The sequence below is a fragment of the Phaethon aethereus genome, assembly GCF_964289735.1.
Source record: "Phaethon aethereus genome assembly, chromosome: 20".
NCBI lineage: Eukaryota > Metazoa > Chordata > Aves > Phaethontiformes > Phaethontidae > Phaethon > Phaethon aethereus.
This window is the reverse complement of record NC_138596.1, coordinates 12,419,731-12,436,428: the sequence shown is the minus strand read 5'-3', so window position 1 is coordinate 12,436,428 and position 16,698 is coordinate 12,419,731. Positions and strand designations below refer to the sequence as shown.

Here is a 16,698-nt window from a genome sequence, read left to right as displayed (position 1 = left end):
AGCAGAGAGTCAGATCGGCACTTCTAAATAACTTATTACAGCAACAGACTTCTCCAAGACATGCATTTGACTCAGGAGCGAGCTAAGGTCAGTGATCACAAGGAGGCTGAGGTCAGGGTTTAATGCATCCCACTCTCATCCTGCACTACGTCAGAGTTCAGTGCTTCCCCGTGAGCGCACAAGGGAACAGGCACATCTCTTGTTTTAGCAGCTAGCGGCGCAAATATTAGAAAACTGTCCAAAGTGACGGGCAGGTGACAGCATCCACGTTGCCAGCAGGGCACCAGCTCCGCAGGCAGCTTGGCTGGGGGTCAGCGGGGTGCTGCCAGGGTCTTCCCGGGCCGCTGCCAGCATCCAGCCCGGAAAGAAATACAAGGACGTTTGTTGCTCTATGTCCTGATGGACACACGGACACTCTGTGCAAAGCGGAGGTGCTTCACCTCCAGAACTGCAGTGCAGCTTGTGCTCTCTGCGCCCCTCCGCCTTGCCAGTGCCTGGGGAGAGGGCCCAAGGCAGGTCTGAGCAAGCGACCCTGGCTCCACCAGCCTATGGCAAAAACAAGTCATCCCAGTCTGGGGTTGATCCCGGCTGCAGTGGAGCTGCTGCGTGCCCAGACCTCAGCGAAGGCAAACGGGGCATCTGCCAGGGCTCGGTGCTGCCTGCTGGACTGAGCACTGCACGAGCATCTCGCTGCAAGGCCTCGAGAACCCATCAGCAGCTCCATGTGAGCTCGGGCAGGATGGCCAGGGGCTCATAGATAACCAGCCGTATCTCTTACTCTTCCTTACTTTTAGGGCTCGCTGCTGAGTGTTTCTTAATGGTCTGCAAGCTCACGGTTTGCTGTTTGCAGCAGTTTGTTACGGCTACAGTTTTTGTGACTGTCCTGCAGCAGGGGTTACGAAGAGGGGACAATTGAGGGGCTGCCGCCAGGCTCCCAGTGACGTCCTCACGTGGGGAGGCATCCGCAGCAGCAAGGGGTGGGGTGGGGGGGCAGCTGCCGAAGGGTTGCGCAGTCTCAACGTGTGGAGCAGTGTGTGCAGGAGGAGGTCGTGCAGCGCAGGGTGGGCGGCGATGCTGGACGAGTGGAGGTCTGCCGGGATGGCCCCAGCGCAGCGTCCCGCGTCCCGCTCAGTAGTATGCATGCACATGCCTGCTCCAGCACCGGCGACCCCTCTCAGGACTGCGGGACCGGTGGGCACCTGGTGGGGCTGGGCGGCAGGCGGGCCGCCGCGCTCTGCTCCGTCCGGAAGCTGTAGTCATACTGCGGGGCAAAGCAAGACAGAGGGAACCGTGTGGCACCGGCCAACAGCAGCCAGGGTGTGTGGCCACATAGCCACGCTCCCTGGCCCATGCCCGGGGTTGAACAATACAACAAGAAGAAGAATGAGGTAAGAATTGGGCCTGGCAGAACCTTGAGCTGTGATCTCGTCCCCACTGCCCCAGGCAGGGCCACACTGGGTGAGCCTGCTGGCACTGCCTGACCCCACATTGGTAACCATCCCGGGTACAATTCATCCCCCTCCCCTAGAGCCCAGTGTTAACATGAACATGACTGCACTCATCTGGCACATAAAGCAGCTAGTCAAAAAGGTTCCCCTTTGCTGGCCTCATTTGCACAAATTGGTACCATCATAATTAACATTTATGATATATGACACTGCACCTAAGGGATGTCCCTGCAGCTGGCTGGGTGCTGCTGCAGCCCGATGGACATCCCTGCAGCTAAGGGACATCCCTGCTGCCTGCTGGACACAGCTGTGGGGCCTGGGAGCCGTAGCGTGTGGGGAGTGTGCCGTAGCAGTGCCATCTCGTGGCATGCCGTGGGCCGCAGCCCAACAGCCCCAGGCCACCCCGGACGCTGCTGTGACCCCTTGCTGTGCGTGGCACCCCTGGGAGAGGCTGCGACCGCGTTGGCTCTGCTGCCATGGGCAGTGCGGCTGAAACGGGTGGTGTGCTGGGGCTGCCGGGAGCTGACGGGGCAGGAGCGGCACACAACCCTGGCACACCCACCGTAAAGGCTCTGGATATGGATCGTCCTCCCCCACGTCTCCCAGTGTCCCATTCGTGGTTCCTGGGATGCCACCAACGGGTTTCCCTGTTCCCTTGGGCCAGGTGTGTTTGTCACCACTCCTTGCCAGCCAGCCTGGGGCACAGGACACGCTGATGGCGAAACGTCCCCAGGAACTCCGCGACTTCGCCGGTGCCTGACCCCAGCCCCGTGCACAGGGACGGCGGAGCCACGGCTCCAGACGGGCTGGTTGTGCCAGGGCTGCCGCAGGCTCGTCCGTGGTGCCGAGCCCCCTCGGAGCTGTGCGAGGGCTGCGTGCGCCGCTCGGAGAGACGAGCTGGACCTGCTCCTCCCGCCGCTCCCAGCGGACGTGGGCTCGGCCTTCGCTGCAGCGCCGAAACCCCGTCCCCGTCCCGGTTCGGCAGGCCCGGCAGCGGCGCGAGCGAGGCCACCGCCGAGGACCGGCTCCTCGCCAAAAGACGGGCCCAGCGGCCGCGGCGGGAGGCGGGCCCGCACCGGCGGGCCGAGCCGGGCCCCTCGCCCCGGGCCCCTCGCCCCGGGCCCCTCGCCCCTCGGCCCGGGCCCCCCCGCCGCGGGGGCTGCAGCGAGGCGCGGGGCCGGCAGAGGGCGCGCGGGGACCGCGGCGCGTGCCGCCCCGCTGCCGGCGGCAGGAGCGGGCGCTGCGGCGGGAAACGCCCGCCGGACACCCCGGCGGCCGCACGGCCCCGGCGGGCCCCGGCGGGCCCCGGGTGCGCCGCGCCGGGGGCCGTGTCGGGGAGCCGTCCTTCTCCAGCCTGCCTTTTAATTGGCAAACACGTCTTCATTAATTTTACCTCAGTGTCGTGATGTCACAGCCAGCAATACCAGCCCCGAGCTAAATAGGCAATAAGCCTCATTTTTCAGCACACAAACACATAAAGATGTCAGCTCAAACTGTTTACTAATTAACACTTAAAAAGACACAAATTAGATATGCGTGGCTAAGAGCAATTATAATCAAGACGAATTTCTCTAGTCATTTGGGAACTGAAAAAAATGCCTAATTGCTGGAACCAATGTTTTAAAAACTGAAATCATGCCAGTTAGCAAATATGTTCATTTAAAGAACATTTCATGTGACTACGCTCTGGAGAATTGACTACAAACATGAGAACAAGGAAAAATATTTCTGTATAAAATTAAGATTTTAAGCTCTTTTAGATTTACAACTTCTTCATTAAATATATTTGCAAAGAGCAGCCCATGAAAACTTGTAGCAATTAAGTGGTTAAATGAACTGCCTTCCTTGTCAGTTTAAAAGGAATGATTAATATTAGATGCTCACTTTACTAATTAGACTCTCTCCAGACTTTGCTCAACGCCAAGCTCAAACGACGACAGGGTGCACTCTGCCAGCGCCCCACGAGCGCGGGAGGCCCACAGCAGCCCGATGACTGACCGCGCCGCTGACAGCCACGTGGCACCGCAGCACCCGCTGCCACCACCGGAGCCTTCGCCGCCACCTGCGCCACCCGCCCGCTCGGTGACATTCCCCTACCCAGGACAGGCAGGAGCAGCGAGGACAACCCCTCGCAGGGAGAGCCAGCAGCGGTGCTGCCGGGGCGCTGCTCCCTTCCGCGCTACGTCCACCGCAACAGCCACGGGTGAACGGCAGCCTCAGCTTCAACCTGCCTTCTCCCACTGGGCTTCACCGGCTCTTCATACACCACTTCTTCACACGCTCCTCAGGGCACAGCTGTGCACTCCCGCTGCAATGAGATGCTGACTTCAGGTGCAGCCTGCATGTGCAGCACAGGATTTGTGCCTACTTTCATCAGTTTTCCTGAAAGAGTGGAGTCCTTTCATTCAGCTCGCCTTGTGGCTTGGAGGATGGGTGCATACATCTGCAAATGTGGCAACAGAGAACAATAACTCTTGGAATTCTTTGGGAATATTTTTTGCAAGGCATCTAGCTCCAGGGAAAATGTTCTTGCTGCTTTGGAAATCCAGAAGATTTGCTGTAATGGTGCTATTGCTTGCAAGGGAAATAAAGCCATGCAGAAATTCACAATATTTATATGTGTAGCTATCTATGTGCAGACAAGATGCTTCATCAAGGAATATGGGCTGCATAATTATACTTTTCATTACTCTGAAACGCGCACAGCCTGTAACGGAACAGGAGGGTGTGGGGAGAGCAGGCAGGTATCAACCTCTCCTCCCAAGGCCACACAAACGACTCCGGTGCTGGTGTCCCTGCACTCCGCAGGCCTGCAACGGCCATGGGGCAAGGCTGCACAGCCCACCACTCCGGGCAGTGCCCCGAGCTGCCGAGACCTCTCCTGCACCAGGCAACACGCAGAGGGCTGCAAAAGCAAATCCAACACCACTTGGCTTCCCCTCCAGCAAAAGGGATCCGCTGCCCCATGGCCAGCTCCTGGCAAGAGCAGGGGGAAGGAGGCAGGCACGCATAGGGGCCACCAGCCCTGAGCACCCTCGGCTCCCAGCGCACGATACCTCGTGAGAAGACACAGGCAATACTGAAACAGAAGCATGGCACGCATGCCACGCAGCAGGACAGCTGCACCCAAGGTAGCGGGTGCTTCTGCCAGCGATTGTCCCTGTCAGGCAGCATCTTCAGAGTCGCTGTCACTGCTCTTCTGGCCTGCTGGGTGCCTGGAAAGCCCTGGCAACTGACCGCCTTTTCGTACTCAGACAAAACTTCCAGGCAGGAGAAAGGGATGGATTTAAGAAACTGGACTCACAACTGGAATCAAAAAGTGGAGAAGCCATGAGGAGTCTGGAAGTTTTGCTATGCCATCTTCTTACTCTCTGCCTTTAACTCAGCTGGTCAGCACATGAGAAGATGTTTGTGACTGATGGTGCCTGAAGAAGCACATGCTGCTGCGACAATTTTCTTCCTGGTCTGATACTTCAGCTGAGAGGCAGTCCGTGCAGAGCAGGCAGCTCCCAGTCATGCATATGCCAAAATGCTCCCTTGGGAACATGAGACCACCCTTTGGTTTGATGGCTGTCTCCTCCCTGAGCTCCTGGAAGACTCACACCCACTGACAGTGCAGCCCAGAAGTTAACCAGCACTATCAAACTGAAAAATGATGAAGTGGTTTACCTGACATTGCTTAGTCAAGTTCCTTTGCTTCCCTGAGATACAAGAGGCAACCTAACACAGTGACTTGCTTGTAACATGTTTTGTTAATAAATGAGAAAGAAAGATTAAATAAGAAAGACATCTGGAATTAAGCAGAGGGCAGCAGACTTTGCCATTAGATTTAACACCTAAAGCACCTTCACCCAGCACAGATCACAGAGGACATCCCTAATTCTGAGCTTACTGTTTCACTCCGCATTGACTTTATCCACCAGCAGTGACTTGGGAAAGTCTTACGAGAGGCCTCTTCCATAAGGGAAGGGATCTTAAACAAAGTAAACACAGCTCTTGTGACGCTTTTGCTTAGTGCCTGGCTGGCTACCTACCTCCTTTTCGATTTCTGCAAGGGTTTTGATTGTGATGCCCAAGAGATCAACTGGCTGCATCTGGCAAGAAAAAAAGGAAAAAAAACCCAGAAATGTCAAATTTAGGGTTTTTTTTGTTTGGATTTGGTTTGTTTAAAGTCAGCAAATACTCTATCACCAGAGATTTAGAGGCACCATCTGTAAACACATGCATAATCCTGTTTCTCAGTCCACCACGAGAGTGAAGAAGCAGAAGGTGGTCTAGGATAACAGCTCTAACGCCTTTCTCCCTAAGCAGGGACAGCTGACACTCATCTCAGTGTCACTTTGCACAGGTAGATCTTTAGCCATCTCCTTGCCGCAGGACGGCTGTTACTGGAACGCACTTTGTAACACCCTATGGATTTCGTATGGCTGCAGCACGTAGGTGTGAGCAGCACCGGCTGTGGGAAGCCCCGATCAAACTGACCATATGGTGGCAATGGTGTCTAAAGGATCCGAGGGGAGGATTAGCACAACCTAATCTCTCTGCATTTGTCCTCACAGCAGGGACTCCAGCTTTCTGGGAATACCGGCCCATAAACAACCCTTTCAGAAAGCAATGGTTGTGAAAAACCATGTCTGGCTGCACACACAGGTTGTGTCAGCAGGAAGAAGAAAGCAGAAAGCCGGAGCACAACGTGAAAAATCAGATACAGCTGATGGCTCGGTGTTTGCCTTTACAGCTTCTTGTAAATTGATTTTTAAAGAGATACTGTTTTAGGATCGGATGGATTAGTGAACTGGTAATGGGATGCTAAGCCTTTGAGCTCTGGATCACCAACTTAAATTAGCACTGGCCCAGTGATGCTCAAAAGTCATTCTGAATCGGTACTGGGGTTTCCATTTTGGCCAAGCAAACCTGCCCTGACCAGGCTGTCAGTGGCACCCTCCACCGGCACCAAAGCGCTTGGCATCAAACAGGCAGGACACGGTGCCTTCCTGAGCTCGCCCCGCTGCCAGGCAGGAGCCGTGCCGCTGGCAGCACAGGCATGCCGAGCACGACTCTATTCGAGCAGTGAACTCTCTCAGTGCCGTATGTAAAAATAACCCAGCCTGTTTTGCCACAGCACTTGAGACACTTTGGCTCAGACAATCTCCCAGGCCAGAGGGCAACGGGAATACTAAAATCATTTTTCCACCCCGTTCCCTGGAAGCCAGCCGAGGTCCAGCTGCAGTGCCATTAGGACACAGCCACCTCCCTAGACTTTCCAGGCTGGAACTGGTAAACATGAGGGTGCAGCCTCCACACCAAACTGGTGTAGAGGTGCAGCCTCCACACCAGCACAGCCAGCACAGCCACGGCAATCCTGGCTAAACACATTTACCAGCACAGCCACGGCAATCCTACTACCCCTGGTCAGCTACAGCCACTCACGCTTCACCTGCAAAACCACCAGCGCCCACCAAGACTGAGGAGCTCTAGAAGCCACCACCCGGCTCTGCGCGCGCAGGGCGGGGAGCCACAGGAGCCTCGCGGCCAGCGCGGGGTGGCACCATGCCACTACTGTTGCCTTGAACTTCTGGGGTGCAAAAGGCAAGTCGTAAAGCTGACTGAACTACATCATCTCCACAGCAGGTCAAATCTAGGAGAGCTCTATATTTGCAGCCTTCTTTACAATCTGTGCTAAGAAATTAGAAATGCTTCCAGCACCAGAGAGGCCCATTGCCATTCCTATTTCTGATGGTGATAAACCTACAGCTCCCAGGACAATTTAGTTTTAGAATTGATCTGGCAAAAGCCATTCCCACCCTATGGGAAAGCATTGTGAAGCGCAACCTTGGGTCATCTCAAGCACTGGGTATATATTAGGCCCCACAAAAGAAAAGCTCCCAGAAGCAGGTAATTTGTTTTGATGCTTTGTGAATGCTCTCCACAAAAAGATGAATTCCAGACACTGGGAGAACAACGAAGGCAACTCACCCCTTCAGGAGCACAGGCAAACTTCTCCGAAATCATAAAAGGCACTCCATCCATTGCTGAAAGGGACAAAACAAGCAGACATGTTACATTTCCAGATGACTTCTGATGTGCAACTTCACACATTCCCAGTGACAGATCAAGTATTCATGGCATTGACACATGACGGATAGCTTGTAGAAGTTATTGCCAGCCTTTTCCTCCCTCTAACCTGCCAGTGGTTCTCTCTGTTCAAGACACAGCTGGGTTAGTCTCTGCCAAATCAGGAATTCCCTGCTCCATCCATATGCAAGTTTTTGAGTCTTCCGATTTGGTTCAGCTGCCAAAACAGGACAGTATTTGAAACCGGGAACAAAGAGTTGAAGAGGACAGACATCTGTTTACCACTACCACACAGAACCATCTGAGTGAACTCAGTGATGCCTGAGCAAAAGGATAAGGAACACACCTGGTCCAGGTGACTTGTACCTGCCCACGGCAGTAAGCACTACTGCCTGGGCGGAATGAAAACAAAGAGCTGGGGCCAAGCACCCTCCCTGGCCTGGCTGCTGCAAACTCAAGAGAGAGCAACAGAGCTCAAACACTTGCAAACCACACCTGGAGGACGGAAACCACTGGAGTATGAGGACAGACACAAGGACATGACGGCACACAGCACAGTCTCATGTCACTGGGACAAGCTCACTCCGTAGCACAACCTTATGATATTAAGAGGACAGTTTGCCTTTATATTGTCTTGCGTCTTCTTCTTAGATAGTGCAACGATGTTCAGTGTTTCTGTCTTGCTATCACCACCTCAGAAACTCCCCAGAAAGACTCCCACAAGATGTGTCAGTACAAGGGAGATACTTACTTTTAAAACATGTGACTGGGCAATTTCCACACAAGACTGAAAAGGGCACATTTCTAAGGCAGAGTGCAGCCCCAAATACACCCACTTTATTTCAGTTACACCTTTAACATTTTAAGTCTTCAGATTTCAGCTCTGAAAGAAATAAAAACTTCAAACTAGAGCAAATTTAAGCCCTGAAATGCCATCAAGTAATCCTCAAATAGGGTTTTCTTTCACAAAGCATCTGCACCCACGAACCCAGCATTCCTCTGCTTGCTGCTGGTGACTTCCATCAACGCCAGTGAGTTACCACGTTAGTGATTTAACAAGGGTTACTTAAGAATACCTAGCATTTTACATTTGCTTTGTATATCTTTGACTTAAAAAAAACCCTCCACTGGAGTCATTTCATTATCAAAGGTGCTATGTGGCAGCCACAGCGCTACATGAAACAAAAGGAAACAGATGAAAAGCAGCATCACCAAATCCAGGAAGTTTTGAACCTGAAAGACCATCTGCATTTGTTATCCCGACAGAAACCTGCTTTGATCAGTCACACGCCGGCTTTTGTAAAGTAATTTAAAGAATAAGCCACGATGAGTGCGCACGTTCCCGGCAGCCCCCGCCAGACTGCCTCCACCATCCTTCTTTCGGTCCTCGCACACTCCAGCCCTCCCAGCGCTCAGAACTGCAGAGCAAAGCAGCAGATGAAAGCTGGGTGTGCCAAAGGCTCAGCAGCGCAATTAGCACTCTCCTAAACAAACGAGCTTCAACAGAGCTGTAATTAAGCAGGCCTGTAATTAAGTATATGCCCTTTATCATAACGATCATGCTTAAAAATGGCATGATGCATGGAAGTGTGTTATTAATGCTGCACTCCCAAAGCGCAGGAGCGTGCACGGGAGCCGGCGTGTCAGGCCCATCACTAGGCTGCTGGTAAAATACGTAAAAGTGAGAGATCAGAAAACAACACGCTCATTCAGCGGCTCTTTTCACAGCCAGGCACTGGGAGTTGAGGATTTAAACACCCACCAATTCAGGAAACTTTACAGAAATAAAGCACCAGGCTGCCAGAGCCGGCCGCCTCGCTCAGCGCTGGGAGGGCGGCCGCCTTCGCCCCACGGCTGGGTTCTGGGAGCCCGCAGCGCCAGCCTGCAGCTGGGGGCTGTTCGGGCATGTAAGGGGCTGCAGGGAAACAGTGGGGACCCCCTGAGATGCGTGGGGAGCGGCCGCCCGTCCCTCACCTCTGCTTCCAGGCTGGACGATGGCCCTGGACAAAGCGAACGCTTTGGAGAAAGGACAGCCCTGCACCCTCAGAGGTGCTGCCCGCCATCCCGCAGCACTGGCCATGGGAAGAGAGATTCAAAGCTACCGCTGCCTAAGAAGGGTTTTTTCATGTTCGTGAGGACTTCAAGGGTGAGGCACACAGCTTCCTCTTAGGAGTGTACATCCAAATCCAAGAAGATCAACAAATGCAGTGACAACTTGTTCCAGCACAACATCGAACTATCTCACACCCATGTTAACTTTTATATCTTGTGGACAAGACTGCGTCACGTGCGCGGTGCATGCTTCGTGAGGGTCCCATGCACCACGCCGCTTCGAGCAGAACGCGCCGGTCCCTCCCGGCACTCTGAGGCGCACCGCTGCCGGGCAGCATGTGCCCAGCCCCTGCAGACGCCTCTCGCTCCGTGTTTCCCGGGCGGAGCATGGCCGTGCGGCACGAGCAGCAATGGGGCTGCACACGTGCAAGCTCACGCTCGGAGCTTGTGTGGGTTGGGTCCTGAGAAGTGCTCCTGCACCGCACGCCAGCTCACCGAGACTCACGGAAGAGGGAGGGAGGTAACTGCAGGAAGCGATTTCCAGGGCCAGGCACCTCCAGCAACAGGCAGGAAAGCTCCCATCGCTGCGCCACAGCCTGCCGGGGTGTCCGGCACCGGGGTCTGGGTGTGGGTGCCATCGCTCCCGCCACGCACCATGAGACGGTACGCAGCTGCCATTTACAGCTGCCAGTTAATTTCATAATAAAATTAAATTAAACCAGAACTGTAGGAGGCTTTAAATTCCATGTCCCCTGTTCTGATGTTGTGCTTTAAATAAACATCACCAGCCTCTGATTCCTTCCTCTTTCCTTCCCCCCCCCCGCCCGTTGCTTTTGTAGCATGCCTGGCCGTCTCTGATGAGCAGAGCGCTGTGCTGAGATTCTCTGCCCGGTGTTACAATTTCCATCGACAGCATCAAGACTTACAAGCCAGACTTTGGCCTGGAGCTCAGTTCTTGTTTTGGTCGAGCCAAGAGCTATTCAAGGTTCCATTTGCGCCACATTCAAGACCAGCAGCCAGCAACACAAAGGGATAAAAGGAATTGGTGCTGGTGACCGATAAAGTGTGGCTCTCTTTCCAAAGGCAACAATGTACTGATTGAGAACAAAAAAGGTGAGCAAGGCCCCATTTTTACAGCATTCCCACCAGCAGCATTACTCATACCACCACATGAGTAAGCTCACACATCAACCCATGTAAGTTTTAACATCTTTAGAGGTTGTGACTTTAAAATATTTTTAAAGCCCTATAAAATGTTTGCACCTTGCACGTGTCACTTAAAGCCTCCTTGCACAGGTAGGCAAAGCTGCTCTCGCCCTGCCCTGCTCTGAGCGGGGCCAGCAGAACACCACATCCGCCAGCGCCGCCAAGGCAGCCGCAGCCCTGCGGCGGTCATGGCTCCCGGCCCCGCGCGGGGCATCGCCGCTCACCAGCGGAGCCTCACCCGCTGCGAGGACGCCCACGGCGCCAGGACCCGGCTGAATCCAGGAGGCAGCAGGTTCTCCGTCTGCAACTACACCCACAGCAGCTGCAACGGATTAGGGAGGTGCCTGCACTCTTCTCCCTCAAAATGAAACAAAATAAAAAGAGATTTCGGAAGGAAAAATGTTTTCAATGGCTGTTTGCTGTCTCCCAGGAACAGCTACTCCCTGAGGGTCACATCCAGTTAGCTCAGTCACTGCAATTAGATAAGAGTTGAAAGCAGCCAGGGGCCAGAACCGTGCTCCTAAAACCAAGCCCCGAAGGATCGCATCCCCGTGAATCCCCAATGGCAGCTGGGAGGAGGCTGGACCCCTCTGGTGAGGGGCACGCAAAAGGGCACCGGAGCCACCTTCTTTGTTGCTGGAGGACCACCAAGAAGCACAACAAACTTTTAACCAGTATCTACTTCATTACAATTTACTAAGACTCGCTCTCAGCCTTTAAAGGGCAAGCCACAAAACTGTGCTCTGTAAATACAACTTGTTAGCTTGCTTAGAAGTTCTCTCTTTAATCTGAAAAAGTACTGTCACCTTCCTCTAAGCGCATGATAGATGCTGCCTTCTGTGCTGTAGACTCCAACTAAATCTCAGTTGTCAAATTAGTAATTCATCTTTCTTGAATAACTATATTTTTAGCAGAGCTACCAGATTTAAATAATCAGACCTGCCAATGCTACCCTAATTTAAACATGCTGACGAACTTTCACAGGCAGCATCAGCTAACAATAACGAGTTTCTGGATGACAAAGAACTTCAGACCAGAGTTCTCTATACTACCCAGAGTAATAAGCACTTGTTCTTTTCTACAATGTGCATATAAAAGAGGAATCTAAATAATAATTGCTGTAATTATCTTGAAAAATATGTGGTGATTAATGGTGATTATGAAAATCTGTATAATTGTTCACTGAAATCTCCAATGATCAGATGCTTTCTTGAAACAGCCATTAATGAACAACTTAGGAACATAAAAAGCATCAAAACTCAAGCCAAGCTCCTGACCGTGTGAAGCGCGCGAGGATGCGATTGCAGACATGCCCAGCTCAGCTTTCACCCCTCCCATGAACTCTCTGCAAGAGGTTCTGAGATGTCCATGATGTGACGCATATGTCATTGCAGTTCAAAGCACGAAGTTCAACCTGTTATTTATGCAAATAATTAATTACTCTTGTATCCAACTAGCAGTTTGTCATGACACATTAATGACTTGATAGACTTCTATGAACTAGTGAACACAGGACAGCAGAGCGCTTTTATCGTCATTTAATTTAAAAACGATCCTGTGTGAAATTATCTAGTCGTGAGTGATGGAAGCATAAAGAACAGACTCAGCAAAGCTTCTTTTGGATCATTGCTTTATTAATGGTAACGTCAGGGAAATGAAAAATGCTAACATTGTCATATTTAGCTCCTGGGTATAGATGAATAGCTGCCTCAGTGCTTGGCGGGTTCAGTTTGCACACTGCAGTGAGCGCTAATTCTTCACACCACTATTGTGGGGATACATGGCCATGGAAGAGTTTATATACCTCAACTCCCAAGGAAATAACAGCTGTTTCTGCATTTAAATTTTCACCGTAAGGTTTTATGGCTTTGGATTTCTTTATTGCTATTTTTGCACGGCCCTTTACACTTGAATTTTCAACTGCTGATATTAAAAATATTTAAATAAGTAAAACCCTTGCAAAACATTTTCCTGCATAACTTTGAAAATTAAGCATTGCTAATCCAAACCAACAAAAAACCCCCAACACTGAATGTGCTATTGCCACCTTTAAAATTTAAATGATCTTAGATTTTAGAAACGTCTTTCCGTAATATTGCAAAAGTCTTCAGATTCTCCCCAGACCTGAAACGCCAGCTTAGTGTTTATGTTTTACCAAGATGACTATCTCATAAACCAGCCTACAGCAATACCATAAAACTGGCAAAGCTCACCTGTTTAGAGAAAACTTAATTTTCAGCTAAATGACACCACAGGAAATAACGTCTCCATGTTTCCATCGGGAACTTGGAAGCGGGTAAGAACCAGGGGGCTGGCAGACAGCACGGGCACAGCCGCGCTCAGACCGGGCAGCTGCTCTCCAGCACCGCAGGCGCTGCGTGCGGAGGAGCCCCTGGGACACCAGCTCCCAGGCAGGGACCAGGACATCCCTCCCTTCACGACCCTCCCAGCCCGCCACAGCCACCCCGACGCACTGCGCGCTCAGCACGCGCACACAGCTCTGGCTCCCATTCGTGCCTCTTTGCTTCCCACCGAGCACCCCAGTGCAAGCTCTGCACACCTGAGCCTTTACAGCCGCGTGTGGAGGACGGCACAGGACACCTTCATGAACCCTGGCATGTTACATGATCTCAGTACAGGGGGAAATCATTCCAAAGTATGGAAAAAATGTTTTACAACAGTCTGCAGTGCATCAAGGGGAAGATGCCAGCTTTTCAAAGTAAACCATGCTCTCCGTAATCTACAGCTAAGCCTCCTACTTCTGTATTTCTGTACACAGTAATTTAAATAGCAGCCTGAATAGTAAACATGTGTGTGTGCTCTCTGTGCTACTGTGCACCGAGTCCCAGATGGAACACCACCACTCTGCATTTCCAAATCACTAACGATAGCAAAACCTCAGGGGGAAAACAAAAGCAAACTCTCCCGCGAGCTCCTGCCAAGCCGGCTGCAATCGGGAACGCTGTGACCGCCCCAAGCTGTGCTCCCCGGCTGCAGACACAGCCCCCAAAATGCACACACATTATTGAATAAATTACGCAAATGTTAAGATATTGACCCTGTTTCCTCTGGCTCCTTACCAGAGCAGCCCCACAGTAAGGGATCCCTGGGGCAAGGAGCAGGGCAACACAGAGCTGTCCCCAGCCCAGCAGACCACCATGATGTGACAAACCAGCCGCAGCCCGGCGTTGTCTCCAAGACATATTGCAGTTTACGTTGTCGCTCGGGCTCGCCATCTGTGCCGTTCCCACAGAGGCCACCGTCGCTGGCTGTGCCAAGGGGATCAGCGGCTTGCCGGCCCTGCATGGCCCCTCGTTAGCTGAACACACTGATGAGAGGAGACCAGAGCGGACGGGAAGGTCCCACATTCTGCTTGAGCAAGTGGTGCTGCAGGCTCGTCTGGCAGGCGGGCTGTGCCTGCACACCCGGCCCTGGACCCTGCCCTGCTGGTGCCGCCGGCAGCCACAGACCTTGGCCGGCCCGCGGAGAGGGGTGCAGGGCTCAGCTCGCCGCCTCTCCCCTTACGCAGCCTCATGGGACAAGCTCACACCAGCACCAAGAAGGCCCTGGAGCACCATACCCAGCTCCGGGGGCAGCTGCGCCGCCAGTCTGGCAGCTCCCGGAGGGAGCAGGAGCTCGCACCAGGGAGCTGTCGCAGGGGAGTGAGGAAGAGGGAGCGCGGAAGCGCGGCCCAGCTGGGAAGGCCTCGGCCCCGGGCCCAGCGCCCAGACCTGGGCCAGGCAGCGGGACAGCGGCAGCGCAGAACCACACGACGCTTGGTGCAGCGAGCAGGAGAGCAGGGGCCTCCCGGGCTGTGGAAGGAAACCTCTGTGATGGGAAAGGTTTACAGCTTTCCTGTTTGTCTTGAAACGACTTTGATTAAAAAAACAGACCTGGACTAAATTTTCATTTTTGCTAATTTGATTGTCAGCCTTGATTTTCTCTGTTTCCTGCATAGCTCATGACATGGCACAATTAGTTCTTTACTGCTAGATCAAGCCACGAAAACACTTAGAAAATACTGCTGGTTTTGATTATTTTCTTTTTTAAATAAAGTGAAGGTTAAGTACTGCATGGTGACGGCTAAGTAGTACCTCAGCGCTGCGGCTGTATCAGCACCAGAGAACATGGAGAGACTTCAAACAAGCTCTTCAAATTGCAAGTGTTTAGGAGCTCTTGATTTTATTATTTTTTAATAAAATGTCTCCTTTGAAGTCTCCGCACCACACTAAACTTCAAAGATCACACCTAAGCATGTGCTACTTCCAAGCAACAGCCCTTAATTAATTAGACCCGAGCAGATACAAAACAGGGCACTTGTGCGGGGCTTCGGCAGAGCCGGGGCAGGTCCCGCTCGAGGACAGGGTGGCGAAGCGGAGGCACTCCTCCAGCCCCAGCCTCCAGCCTCCGCGCACGGGCCGAAGCGCTGAAGAGAAACACAGACGCTTTTCAATTACTTTCAGCTCTAGCTGTAATGATAGACAGACTCCTTGGAAGTCATTAAACATGTAATGTCTGTCTGCCGCAGAGAGGCAGGGAGGCGCAGGCAGGCAGGACTCGGGCTGGAGCAAGCAGTTGCAAAAAGCATCTCGGGAAGCACCCACAATAGCTGCAGTGTTCCCCGGCTGGCGGCTGTAAATTTCTCCCTCTTGATGAGAGAAACATCCTGTTGGGTAACGGCTGCTTCCGTCCAGCACTGGTGTTTTTTGCACTTCAGTTATTTCACTACTACAGGTTAGGAGCAGGGTATATTAAAGAAACACACTGCATTTTGTTACAATATCTGGCCCTGAAAGCTTTTCCCCTTTGCTGAGACACATAGAGATGTGACTTTGTACAACGGGGGCAGGGAGGTTGTCACTGCAAGGGTACTGGACTCCCCGACTCAAAAACCTCTCTGGATGGGGGCCAGGTCACCGAGCAGCGAGAGACGCTCACACTTGGAACAACGGCTGCGATCCTGCCCAAGCAGCAGCACTGCACAATCTCCAGCTGTGCACCGAGTAACCAACATCTGTCCCACAGGGCTCCCTGGGGAGATAAGGGTGCACAGCACCCTCTCTGAACACGATTTTGTTTTAAAGGACTTTTTTTTTTTCCTAAACACACAGGCAGCTTTTTGCTTCTAATAGAGCCAGGGAAAATAAAACGGATCAGCTGTCCTGAAAACGCCATGCTCTCCATACCACAGGCATCCCTAAACGTGAATGAAAGCAGAAACTCATCACGAGCACGGCTACAAAGGATGCGGGACTCCCATCTCTTGCCTGGGAGCTCACTGATGCACAGAACATGTGCTCCAACCATCCAGTCATGTAATACTTATCTAGCCAGAAAAGCCTTGAGAAGGACCCAAAGCCGAGGTCTTCAGCACAGGAGAGGACAGCAGCACGGCACGGGCGAAGGCCGTGCTGGGTGAGATACCACCCAGCTGCAGGAGGCTGTACCTAACACGGAGGTGCAGGGAGCCGAAAAGCCGGGGGAGGTTTCCTCGTCCGCCCGTTCGCCAGACTGCGGAGCCACAGCCCCACGGAGCAGAAAGCTCTTCTGCAGGAGGAGATCCACCGTGCCACTGCACAGCAACTCAGGATCTGGATCTCCTAATGTAATTTAATTTTTAAGTGCTCAGAGTCATTAGTAGAGCCACATATTTCTATCAGGTAAATTTCATTTGCATATGCAAATTATATCTAAATACACGGCACCATTAATATGATCACTAATTACATAATAATAGTCACCAATCTCCACACAGATCAAAGTTACAGTTTTGTAGCTATTAAGAAAATTGTACTTTGTAATTAAGATAATCCTCATTTCCAGATGCTAATTAACTATATAATAATTAGCTTCTTTTGCTAATGCAAATTAAGTATTTTCATCCTTATTGGTGAAAGAGTTGCTTATCACTTAAAAA

At 52.2% G+C, this 16,698-nt stretch overlaps 1 protein-coding gene across 2 annotated transcripts in view; it reads right to left on the bottom strand.

The window, feature by feature from the left end:
• Positions 1–1,033: 1,033 nt before the first annotated feature.
• MVB12B (multivesicular body subunit 12B) overlaps positions 1,034–16,698 on the bottom strand; it is a gene marked incomplete at its 5' end in the record, with an annotated part of 63,102 nt that continues 47,437 nt past the window's right edge. For both annotated transcript variants that reach the window (XM_082009088.1, XM_082009089.1), the window contains 3 exons: positions 1,034–1,261; positions 5,483–5,542; positions 7,425–7,480. In XM_082009088.1, the coding sequence (XP_081865214.1) occupies positions 1,175–1,261; positions 5,483–5,542; positions 7,425–7,480 (203 nt within the window). In that variant the 3' untranslated portion in view covers positions 1,034–1,174. The remainder of the gene's footprint in view (positions 1,262–5,482; positions 5,543–7,424; positions 7,481–16,698) is intronic.